The sequence below is a fragment of the Mytilus galloprovincialis genome, chromosome 6, assembly GCF_965363235.1.
Source record: "Mytilus galloprovincialis chromosome 6, xbMytGall1.hap1.1, whole genome shotgun sequence".
NCBI classification, from domain to species: domain Eukaryota; kingdom Metazoa; phylum Mollusca; class Bivalvia; order Mytilida; family Mytilidae; genus Mytilus; species Mytilus galloprovincialis.
Genome location: NC_134843.1, coordinates 94238771 through 94252332, shown reverse-complemented (window position 1 = coordinate 94252332; position 13562 = coordinate 94238771). Strand labels below are relative to the sequence as shown.

Below are 13562 nucleotides of genomic sequence, written 5' to 3'. Positions count from 1 at the left end.
AAGTCAATGCCACGTTATGTTTACTGTTGTTCATGACAGCATAAATATGATTTGATATGCCTTCTCAGTCTATATGAAAACATGTTTTAAAATTGTCATTGTAGACTGTTTTGTGAATGTTCATCTAGGATTTCTAGGACCTAGGTTTGTATCAGTGACAAATCCATTTCCTAGTAGTATTAGAAACAGGTATTTGTGAGCAGATCATACTGGTATGAAACAAAGCACTAGTATGGTCTAAACAATTGTCAAGGTTGCAGCAGGATTGATACTGCTGCCAAAGAGTAATAAAGTATCTTCAATGGAACTTGTAATCTTAGGACAGCTATGCACCAAACTTATATTACAACTCCTTTTTTAAAGCCAAGAATTAAAATCCTGAGACCTCTCAATTGCAACATGCTTCAAAATACTTATCATGGTAATAGTAATCTTTGGAAAGAAAATATAAGCCTGACATGTACTGTTCTAACTGTCATTTTATACAAAATCATATCATGTACATTTATAGTTGAAACAAAACATTGAACCTTTGTTAGGTTTTGTTTCTTCATGAAAATTGAAAATTATTGACAATAATACAAAGCTCTTGTCATTGTTCATAATTGAAAATGTCTACTGATATTGTATGAAATATCAGATCACTCATAAATGTAACCAGATAACAATACATTAATGCATAAAATAGAAGTTCTTATCTAACAATAATCATATCCATCATGTAACACTGCATCGTATTGTTTTCATTGTGGATCCAAGTCCTTCTGCTTTCAATTCCAATATGAAGTCATTTAATTTAAAACTTTCTGTTACCGAAGGAATCCAGTTCGACCTTTCTTTTTTCCTTGTCTCTGCTCTTCCTCTAATGACTCCAGTAAAGACTTGTTTAAAGCTATTCCTACTCTTTTACCAGTCTGTAAAACAAATGAGGCCATAACATAAACTGTTCAAAAAATTCTTTGAATGAGACTTTTATAAACTAAAGTGTTAAACTACATAAAAAAATAAAATAAGAACAAAATTTATCATAATCAGTATTTTAGTTTGGTTTATGGGGTTGCAATAACACGTACTAAATATCTCTCTTAATTCTATTTAAACAAGAGAAAAAAACTAATAATTTGATTAGATTAAAATTGTTGACCCAAGAATAAAATTTGCTTGCATTGCAGCAAGTTCATAGGTCAAACTGGATAAACTGTAACATATCTGCTTATACACATTCTTTATGAAACAGTTGTTCAGTGGCTGTAGTTGGTTCATGTCTCTTTTTTTTTTTCTTTTTTCTTAAATTGTTCTGTTATTTTTCAATTGCAAGTTTTCATATTTTTCATGTCGGAATTGCTTCATTGTTAAAGGCCATGTGGTTGCCCATAATTGCTTACATCCACTTCATTTGAACTTTGGGGATATTTGTCCCATTGGTAATCAATTGCAACCACATCTCCTTATTTTAATACTGTATATGGAAAAGGACATTGCTTTTTCAAATATTTCTAAAGCTTATCTGATCATCAATCTTTACAATCAACAATGTGATTCATTTCAAGGGAGTAATGTGTGGCTAAATGTGTGTGAGTGTTCCAATGACCTGCTGTCTCCACATAATAAATAACAGATAGCTATGTCATGAATGGAAATGTTGCATACTACTCTAAACATGAGGAATCATTTTGTGTCTCACAAAAAATCCTCTGGGTAAATGTGTGTCTCAGTGTTTACCAATTTTAAGAGCAGGACACAGCAACCACTAACAACAGATCAACAGAAAACTTACAACTTAATCCAGGTTTATAACGTGTGTTACAGGAAAAATAAAACACAAGTGACCTACAGTTTGTAATGTCTGTGTCATTTGGACTCTTATAAAGAGTTGTCTCTTGGCAATTTCACCACATCTTCTTTTTTATATATAAGGTCCTTTTTGATATAATGTAATAAACTCATTAGCATATAGTGTTTTTGTTTTACTTGTTGTAAATACATACATCTAACATATCATCAATACTAGATGGGTCCAAACTACCAGATCCTTCCTTCTTCATACCAGTGATTGTACCATGTTCTGATACACCCAGCATTAATCTACAAATATAATTAAACAAATTATCATTTCCTTAATTCATAATTTCAAACTGCAATTTTATGATTTTATCAATGGTATGGAGATAATGTTCTTTTTTGTAGATGTGGATACTGAAAACTTAATCTCGGTTTTTGTGAGCTATAAAAACTATGACAAAAGTTCCTCACTAAATATTGCATCATATAAATCAATTCCTAAAATAGTATTGATATCTTTTGTAGAACGACTCTATTTTATATGTAATTTATTTATCATTTTACATCATTTTCTTTTTTGAAAATACACATGATACATACATTGATGAAAGACATCTTATATTCTCATCTAAAATTATTCACATTTTTCTAAAATAAGATTGATTATGTCTTTCACATTATGTAAAGCATTTGCCTAATAATCATGATAATTCTTTGGTTTTCTGAATCGTTTGGGTCCTATCATATTTGTGTGCACCCTAAATCTTTGAATGGTATATGGATACTAAAGATGGTATCACTGAATATTCATGAGTAAGACAAATCTTTGAATGGTATATGGATAGAATAAAGCTGGTATCACTGAATATTCATGAGTAAGACTTATCACCACTATTGGCTAACTTTAATTTACTATGCAATGTACCAGATCTATAACTTATCATTGAACATGTTGCAGAACAGCAATGAAAGCATTTTCAAAAATATATTTCATTTTCAAGTATTTCATTCTATTATTATCTCATGTATAAAAAAGAAGTTGTGGTATGATTGCCAATGAGAAAACTCTTCACAAGAGACAAAATGACAGATATCAACAACTATAGGTCACCATATGGTCTTCAACAATGAGCAAACCCCATACCCCTATAAAAGGCCCCAATGTACATATTCTTTCTCTCACAGTTCTAACTACCTTGCTAGACAACAAGCCTCTTCTTTCTGACTGGCATCCACAACATGGCAATGGCCAATCTGTAAAAATTAGTGTTGACTTTAATTTCAAGAGAGACAGACATTATAACTAAACATTTTTAACATGAGGAAACGCATGTATCAAATGAGGAATATGATAGTTGTTTTCCATTCGTGTTTAATGTGTGTTAACTTTTTATTTTGCCATTTGATATTAAAAGGACTTTTGATTTTGATTTTTCTTCTTTTTTTTCAATATTTTAATTATGTTACATATTTTTGATGACAAAAAAGCATAATGTGTAGTAAATTGAATAGATCATTACAAACATTCTTGTTTATATATTTTGTTTCGGTTATATTTTTATGAAAACTTCTTTACCCTAATTAGATACAGTTCTTGAACAAATAATTTAAAGAACAATGTCTTAATAGATTCTAATACATTAACCTAATTCCTTCATTATTGTACTAATTACTACTAAAAATACAATTTAACTCAAAATATCTCAACAAACAATCTATCTCTGGACTGGTTATACCTTACAATAAGATGGGTTAAACATATCTTCAGCAAATTGAAATTATTGAGATAGTCAATTTTACTTTCTTTGAATCTAAATTTATAATTTTAGGCCATTCCTGCTAAAAGCACATGTCAGGCATTTTTAATTAAGTGATAGCGGCAAAATCAATCGGCAATTCAATTTAACATCTAAACTGACCAAAAAACAACCATTAACAATCAAAAGCGTGCATTGATTTAAATAAAATGATGAACACATATTAATCAGAAATTTTACATGTCTAATTATTAAAATACAGTTGCTTCTTACCTTACTAAGTGTTACAATACATGGGGAAGATTTCACATCGACTGTTTGTACATCATAAGGATCATCTGATATCTCTAACTCTACATGGCCTTCATCTTGTGTTACAGTGACCCTGGGAATTCTGTAAAACAGTTATAAAGATCTGCAATTAATTAAAACAGCCAACAGTTTAAACAACAAATGAGCCATAACATTACAATGCTAACCAGAATGCATTGTTGAAGGCCATACAGTGACCTAAAGTTGTTTATTTCTGTGTCATGTTGTCTCTTGTGGAGAGTTGTCTCATTGGCAATTATACCACATCTTCTTTTTTTTATAACAAGAATGCATGCAATGCAGTGCAAAGTATGTATATTACAGATAAGACAAGGGTTTTCTTGTTTGAATGGTTTTACAGTTAGTTATTTTTGGAACCATTTATAGCTTGGTGTTTGGTGTCAGCCAAGGCTCAGTGTTGAAGGCTGTTCTTTGGCCTTAGTAGTGGTTTAAATTTATAAATTGTAACTTGTGGACGGACAGTTGTCTCATTGGCACTAATACCACATCTTCTTATACATAACAACTCATCACTGTCAATCTTTTAACCAAATGTGTAGTAATTGCACTAGATAGTTTCTGAGAATAGTGTGAAAATAAGAATGTGTCCACAGTACACGGATGCCCCACTCGCACTATCATTTTCTATGTTCAGTGGACCATGAAAGTGGGATAAAAATCTAATTTGGCATTAAAATTAGAAAGATCATATCAAAGGGAACATGTGTACTAAGTTTGAAGTTGATTGGACTTCAGCTTCATCAAAAACTACCTTGACCAAAAACTTTAACCTGAAACAGGACAGGCAGATAGACAGACGGATGAACGAACAGACAGACGCACAGACCAGAAAACATAATGCTCCTCTACTATCGTAGGTGGGGCATAAAAATATTTGAGCAGAGGGACAGACATACAATAAGATAAGATAAAAGAGAATTTACTGAAAAAATTTCAGAAGATTAAAAGGGAAACATATCATACAATGAAATCTGCTTTGTGAATGAAGTGCATACTAACTTTAAATCAAACAGTGCTGCCTTTACTGCCACTGAGGCTGCGTCAAACAGATTACCTCCACATTCTAACAACTGAAATTAAACAGAATCATTTTATCAACAAAAATGTTCAAGAACAACCCTTACTTTTAAACAATCTACACCCATATGAAATATGAAGTAAAATTACACATACTTCTATATTTTCTTGCAAATTGTTACTTAAAACTTTAAGTGCTATTTGAAAAAGGTGGTATTGAAATCAATGTTGCTCTGGGTAAATAAAAAGAGACTGTCCAAGGGACAAAGATGATGTTTTTCCTTGCATTTGATGTTATATAGGGATAGAACTCAAGCAGGGTTAAAGTGTTAAAGTGACAACACCCTAGTTCAAACTTGATCTGAATGTTGCGCTAATAAGAATTGTGTAAAAGTTTCATAGCATTTGGTCGAGGCAAATTTATGTTAGAGAATACAAACCAATTTACCAGACTTTAGCAAAGGACAAGACAAACCTACAGGACCAATAAGGGTCACACTAAATGTCCCCTTTGCCTGGCAGTGGGGGGCATAAGAAAGGCTGATTCAGGTTGCATTAATAAAACTTTATTCAATTTCAATACTTTTGTTCTCAACAATATTTTTTCAATGGCTAGTGATAACTTTCTGCTTGAACTAATCATTTAAAAAAGCATGCATGCTACAGTTGTTTTCACTATGTGATACAGTCTTGTGGAGGTTTCATGAAACATTAAATATAGATGGTTTTGCTAGCAACTACAAAGATAAAAGCAGAAATAGCTGTAAAAAAGAAAACCTTCAACAACAAAGAAATTCAAATAACCAATTGAAGAAAAAAAAATAACAAGCAAAATAAAATTCTCTCTCACTGATACAAAACTTACCAGTATATCAATATACAATATCCAGCACTGCTGTTTAGGTATAATACATAACTTCTCAAGATCTACACAGCCAGGGCAGTCATATACTCTAATCAACATATTACTGATCTCTGATGCAAGCTCCTCCCCTCCACGACCCTCAAATTCTGGCGTGGCATTTGCTGAGCTGAATTTTAAAAAATGTACCAGGTTAAAACATACAACAAAAAGTGATTTTGATTACTGTTGATGTCATATTCTTACCATGCATTATAGTTTTTTTTAAGTAACTGATGAAAGACATAACAATAAAAATATAGACATGTTGTTATTGAAATTTATATTACATAGGTCCTAACATATCATTCAATCAATTTGGAGTCAGGTCTGACCAGAAAACATAATGTTCCTCAATGTGTCTGAAGGTGAATCTGTGTGTTCATCAAATTATTTACCAATCAACAAAAAACTCCAGTCTTCCCTTGTCATCTTTATCTGGTGCAGGTGTACCTAGTTCTGCCTTTATACCAACCAATATATCTGTATTAGCCTGAAAGAAACAAAATATACTGTTAACACAAAATTTAGGTACTGTTTACGACATTTATATAAAAACGAACTTAACCTTGATGACAAGTTTTTATTTTGAATTTTATGATTTTTGGGCAAATATGATGACTTACATGTAGCATGGTTAAGACAACTAATTCCAGATGTTGTGCAGACAGTGTGATAAAAACTTTAAATAAGATCTAAAGATTATCAAGTATTCATAAACTATCTAATTCCAGTCATAGTAAGAAAATGATGAAGTTATTTTGTGAGAGCAACAAAATAGCTTTTGATCAAGTGGTAGATACATTCCTTTAAACAGTTAGTATAACTTTAATTTGTGAGAATAGATATCATCAAATTTCATATTGGTTTTGGCACTAACTTTTGTTAAATTGGGATCAAAATTAATCTAATACCAAAACATAATTCATGTTGAGTATTACTCTAGGTCATACTTTATTTTAGAAGGGCTGAAGGTCAGACATGTAATCATGGTAATTCTAGCTTAATTCTACTGTGCTTCATTTGTGTAGTTTGTTATACAAACCAGTCTAACTCTTGACGATCCACTTGTGTTTGATACAACGCCAGTTTCTAGTGTCATGTGTCTGTAATCCTCACATCCACGTCCATCTTCTCTACAGTTGTCCTAAAACATTGTAAAATACAAGAAAATTCTAATGATCATGGTGATGAATAAATATAAAATGCACACAATATACATGATATATACATCATGTACATGTACATCGGGGATACATTTAAATGAAAAAAGCAATTTGGAATATTAAAACAGCAAAATTGTGTAACAGGACTCTACAGGATAAAATGGTCTTATTGTATTACTGGTATCAAAATGAACATTTCCTTACCTTAAATTACTGACTAACCATTCAAAAATTATAGTGTTGTTTCTATTAATGTGAATAATGTTACTGAACAGTCAGAACCCCAGTAATCTGATAATACACCTTATCGCTATTTGTTGGCCATAAGTTACTAGACATCACAGAGGTTCTGTAAAATTTAGACATCATAATACAAAATATCTGATGTCAAAATGGAAAGAAAAGTGATTGTTATATAGTTCAAGCAGGACAGATTCACTGGTCAGCCAAAGCAGACTTCCAAATAGGGATAAGGTGTATAAGAACTTGCATTCTTATATAAGATACACAAATTTACATGTACATTTGCAGATTTTTCTGAAATTTGTCATAATAATTAATTTTCATTATTTGTGCATTCTTCAACCATGTCAACATAATCTAATTCATGATATTCAAATATTGCAATAATACATTGCATAAGGTCATTCCAGTACAAGTCAAATCATCACTCATACAAAAAGTCCATCAGAGAATTTTTTCAAATTAGCCATTTTAGAGGGTGGTAATAAAAATTAATGGGTGTACCTTTTTGACGAATTAAGGTGTAAAAAAATTGCCAAATGAAGTTAAACAGTAATTATTGGTGCATGACGATAAAATGTCCAATTTTCATAGACAATATAAAAATCATTTGATTTTGATGAGAATGTTAGTCGTTTCGTTACCTGGTCAATTCGTAACTACATTGATTTGTAACTACGTTGATTTGTAACTGAGACATTTTTGTAACTGAGACATTTTTGTACCTGGTGTTATTATATTAGGTGACAACTTAAATGGTTTTATGACTGACAACTAATGACAGGTAATAAAAAGTTATTATCTGCATCACACACTGTGACACACAGCATCAGAGATTGTACAAGCTCTTAGATGTTTCTTCAGTAGTTATAGGCTCTAATATCGTCAGACTAAAAACAAGAAATATGAAAGAAACAACTTATGATAGAGGAAGAAAGAAGATTGATAAAGAACTAAGCAACATAAAGATGAATGAGTGTCAAGTATTAGAGACATCAAAGCACATAGCAGAAGACTAAATACTTTGATAAAGAAGGGGCACATCTAAATGATGATGGACAATTCAAGTTCTTCTGTTCTATTCTTATGTGTGCAAAACCGTACTTGTAAAGTGTAAAATTATGTGTAATCAATTATTTAATAAATATAGATATACAAAATGGTAATACATCAATAAGTCTTTTTATTATTTTTAATCTAAATATTTTTTCCATAACCTAGGACTGATATTATTATATATTGTTTATAGGTTACAAACGTCTCAGCTAGGTACGGAACGACCTGCACCCTTTGATGAATCATGTTAATTTCTTTCTCCAAAAGTAAAGATAACGATAATTATTTGAGACCTCTGACGAATCTCAAAAAGTATATTTTGACAACAAACAGGAAAATATCAACCAATTTGATGCTAACAGTAGCCAAATATGACCGTTTTGACACCTAACAGTAAAAAGTAAAATCACAAAAATACTGAACTCAGACATGTCAGAGGAAAATCAAAATCAAAATCAAATCGGAAAGTCCCTAATCACATTTCAAAATCAAATGATAAAACACATCAAAAACAAATGGACAAGAACTGTCATATTCCTAACTTGGTATAGGCATTTTCAAATGTAGAAAATGGTGGATTAAACCTGGTTTTATAGCGTTAAACCTCTCACTTTGTTGACAGTCTCATCAAATTCAGTTATATTTACAATAATGCATGAACTAAACAGGCATAATAAATAAAATAGTCAAAATATGGGTACAGCAGTCATCATCGTGTAACAATTTTAAATGGAACAATTTAACAGAACACAAAAACATCTATCTACAAACACATTCATTGCTTCGCGTGTCTGACATCAGAAAATTTTATACATTTGTACGTCACATATTTTTGTCATTCAATGGCATTACAGTATTATAATCATGATAATGATTACTACCCTCATTCTGGTCCAAATAATTATGACATCTTGGAAGGGTATTCTAAACTTTTGCTTTGACGCCTTCCTGCAACGTAAGGCGTCAAAGAAAAAAATATAATAGCCTGTCAAGATGTCAAATAATTATTTGAACTACCCTGTGGGTCTCATTGGGGTATAAGCGTGACGCTGGATTGCTGATTTTTTGTAAGCGTGACACGTGAAAATCAAACTATTGTCTCAGGAAAACGGGAAATGAGGTTTAGCGAGACCTGGGAAATGACAAGAAAATGAGAATTGATTACATACATAGTGTAAGCAGGATACGGGAATCTGACAAAACAGTAAGCGGGATCCGGGATCAGAGCCCCCAATGAGACCCCCTACCCTCATTCAAGACGTCATACTCATAATCATAAGGGGACAAAGTGAGTCCTCTGTCCTGTTAATCATGTTATGAGAGCTATGTTAACTTCTGAAACGACACTGAAAATAATGGATCATTTATAAACAATCAATTATTGTACAATACAAATCCAGGCAGTCTATCTATCTATCTTCCCGTCAAGGAGTGGACTCATATTTGAGCGTATATACTCCAGCGTATATGTCAGTGATATGTGTAGTTCAAATAATTATAACATTCTGGCAAGGCTGTTTTTCTGGGACGCCTTCGTGTCGTAGGAAGGCGTCCCAGAAAAAGGTAATTAAGAACAAGCCCAGAAAAGTCTACCAATATAAGAAGGGAAATATGGAAAAAGTTCAAGAATATTTGAACAGCAAATTTGAAAATTTCAAGGAGAAGATAACAGAAATGAACATCGAAGAGTACTGGACTCTATTTAAAACTCACCTTTTTCAAGTAATGGACCTACATATACCATCTAAAAATCTGACATCGAGATTTAACTTACCTTGGGTGAATCAACACATCAAGAAGATGATACGTAAAAAAGAACGACTATATAAAGTTGCAAAGAAATACCAAACTAAAGAGCACTGGGATAAATTCAAGCAATATAGAAAAGCAGTAAAGACAGAACTTGATATATCGCATAAGAAGTATATATTTGATATGTTAGAAGTAAGTCCATCAACATCAGAAGCTTCAGCAAACACACAAGACCAATACAGAATAGGGAAAAAGTACTGGAAATACATCAAATCTAAAAAGAGAGAAACAGTGGGAGTATCAACACTCAAAGTTAATGGAAAAACATTAGACAACAGCAAAGGAAAAGCAGAAGCACTAAATGCACAATTTCAATCAGTATTCACGATTGAAGACTTTCAAAGCTTCCCTAAGATAACTGAAAATAAAACATCAAAAATACCAAGCCTACACATTAGTACAGAAGGGTTAATCAAACTATTAAAGGGAGTGAACCCAAGCAAGGCAAATGGTCCAGACAATATATCATGTAGAATATTGAAAGAGTGTGCAGAGTCAATATCACCATATTTACAGTTAATCTTCACCAAAACACTGAAAGATCAAAGTGTACCACAAGACTGGCTTATTGCAAATGTCATCGCACTATTCAAGAAAGGGGATAAGAGTCAACCAGTCAACTATCACCCAGTGTCCTTGACATCAGTTTCATGTAAAATAATGGAACACATTATATTCAAACACATAATGAACCATCTTGACAAGCATAATATACTTGTGGACTTCCAGCATGGCTTCAGAAGTGTGAGTCACAACTAGTCATAACAGCAGAGGATATAACTAGAAATCTGGACAATAACCAACAGGTAGATATGCTTATATTAGACTTTAGTAAAGCATTCGACACAGTACCACACCAGCGATTGTTGAAGAAACTAGCATCATATGGTATCGATGGAAACATACTTGCATGGTTAGAAGGGTGGCTGACACAAAGAGAACAACAAGTCACACTGGAAGGAGAAAGATCAAGTACTGCTAAAGTAACATCTGGCGTACCACAGGGAACAGTTTTAGGACCATTGCTGTTTCTCCTATACATAAACGACATCGGGAACGACATTACATCAAAAATTCGCCTGTTTGCAGATGATAGCCTACTTTACCTAGCAATCTCATCAAAGGATGACTGCAAACATCTTCAAGAAGATCTCGACAAAATGGTAAAATGGACAAAAATTTGGCAAATGATATTCAATCCTTCAAAATGCTATGTCCTTACAATAACCAAAATAAGGAAAACCATCAACTTCAACTATAACATCAATGGTCATATCCTGGAATCAGTCGCATCAAACCCATACCTAGGAACTGAACTCACCAACACCATGTCATGGGACAAACAAGTTAACAAAGTTGTCACCAAAGGAAACAAAGCACTAGGCTTCATACGAAGAAATGTTGGATCATGTCCAGAGGAAGTAAAAAAACAAGCATATCTTGCCCTTGTCCGACCGCACCTTGAATACGCTTGCAGCGCATGGGACCCTCACCTACAAAAACATATATATCAGATTGAGATGGTCCAACGCCGTGCAGCACGCTTTATCAAAAGCAATTACTCAAGAGAGTCTGGAACAGTAACAACTCTTCTAGAAGAATTAAATCTAACACCACTAGAAATAAGAAGAAAAATAGCACGTATAACGCTCTTTCATAAAGCCATCCATGAAAGAGTTGCTATACCTATTCCAACGCACATTATAAAACCAAGAAGAACGTCGAGACTCCATCAACCGAACACTAAAAGATACGTACAAATAAGGCCAAAGAAAGATATCTACAAATACAGCTTTTTCCCTAGGACCATCAGAGACTGGAATAAACTACCAGATGAACTATTAGAGATCGAGAGCAGTGAGGAATTCAAGACCAAACTCACCAAGCTCCTCTGTAGTGGCTAGCAACATAGTCAATCGAGATTAGTAGAAAATGTTTTTAACCTGCACCTGTATATAAATTTTTAGCACAATTTTGGAACCATTGGTTGTAAATATTGAAGGTTTATTGTCATGTTGGAGGACGTCAAAAGTTAAACTATACTTGAGTGATGGGTCGAAGTACCCTTTTCGAGTGACGACTTCGCTATGTCGTAGATGTAGATGTAGATGTAGATGTAGAAAAATAAAACAGCCTTGCCAGAATGTCATAATTATTTGCACTATGATATGTGTTGCCAGTTGGTTTTTTTCAAATATATTTTTCGTACAAAGAATTAAATAGTGAATAGAACTTATAAGAAGTAAAAACCTGAATGCCATGTATAATAAACACTTTCTCAGCATCACTCAACAAAGCATCAACCATGATTTTATCATAAAACTAATATCAACAGGGAAGCATGGTAAGAATAAATAAACCGGAAGTGTGAAGAATGCGAAAAACGTCATCAACAATTGGAAAATGTCGGCGCCCTGTGCCTGGTGATCCCAAACAAATCTCACATCAAAATTCCTTCTTTATAGAATGGATGACCCTCTGTAAGACTTATAAGCAAAACTTTTCGTAGTAGAATACACTATTTTCCTCGAAACGAACAGAAAAAGCATACATAAGAGAACAAAAACATGTTTATTCACCTGAAATTCCTCATTGAATCAGATTATCCAAAAAGATGTGATATTTCTTTCACATACATTTTGTTCCACTGATAGACTAAATGTAGCTGAAACAATGATAATTAAAAATAGAAATTCTTTTAATAAAATGGCTTTTTGCAAAGGCAGTGGCTATTTGACCGGCACCTGCAAAATAGGAAATTTGTTTAGCCGGCACTGAATAAAATTGTTCATTGATGTGATTAGTCATGGTAGTAGAGAATAAAAAAATCTTCATAATAATTTAAAATCTTTTTATCACAATATCAAGCACTAAAAATACAGTACAATCAAAAATAAAATATTGAAGATGTTCATCAGTCAGGGGACTTACTGACATAAGTGATTTTTAAATCACTTATTTGAGTAGCAAATTCGAAGTTTTGTCACTAATTAGGATTTTGTAGTTTTTTCAAAATTTTAAACACATAGGTGTTAAATAATATCTTTTAATTATTAAAATTGAAAAAAATGAACTTTTTGCTTCTTTTAAGTAGCAAGGGTTATGCCTTTGATGCTATCATGTAGCTGAAAATTCTATTTTAGTTGAAAAAATGCTATAATAATGGCTTTACATAATGAACTGATACTTTCTTCAAAGGTTTCCCCCAGCAGTGGGAGTATTTTTCCTGTGAAGTTCAAGGTTTCATCTTTCAGATTATGTAATAAAATTCTACTGTTCGCGATAAAAATTTCACTGTTCGGGGATGTTAAAATTAGTGGAGGTTTTTAAAATAATGATACTTAAAGAAGTTATTTTTGGGAAGGAAATTGGTATGGTACTTAAACAAGTGATTTTTATGTCATTATCCTAGATTCAGTACAAGGTCAAACTTGAAATGACCTGGTCATCCTAGACAACACAGATGTTGGTTCTGATAAGTTTAGAAACATAATT

The 13562-nt window shown here is 32.5% G+C and overlaps 2 protein-coding genes across 2 annotated transcripts in view; one reads left to right on the top strand and one right to left on the bottom strand.

Moving 5' to 3' along the window:
• Positions 1–461: 461 nt before the first annotated feature.
• Positions 462–12473, bottom strand: LOC143080768 (exosome complex component RRP42-like). Its single transcript, XM_076256790.1, has 9 exons — positions 12318–12473; positions 6836–6937; positions 6189–6283; positions 5755–5920; positions 4872–4942; positions 3813–3933; positions 2978–3036; positions 1989–2085; positions 462–914 (listed from the first exon to the last, which is right to left on the bottom strand). The coding sequence occupies exons 1-9, from the start codon at positions 12372–12374 to the stop codon at positions 810–812; spliced, it is 873 nt and encodes a 290-aa protein (XP_076112905.1). The 5' UTR covers positions 12375–12473; the 3' UTR covers positions 462–809.
• The window catches only part of LOC143080767 (palmitoyltransferase ZDHHC3-like), a 39025-nt gene continuing 37920 nt past the window's right edge, over positions 12458–13562 (top strand). Inside the window, exon 1 of the mRNA XM_076256789.1 lies at positions 12458–12547. Within this exon, the coding sequence (XP_076112904.1) occupies positions 12534–12547 (14 nt within the window). The 5' untranslated portion in view covers positions 12458–12533. The remainder of the gene's footprint in view (positions 12548–13562) is intronic.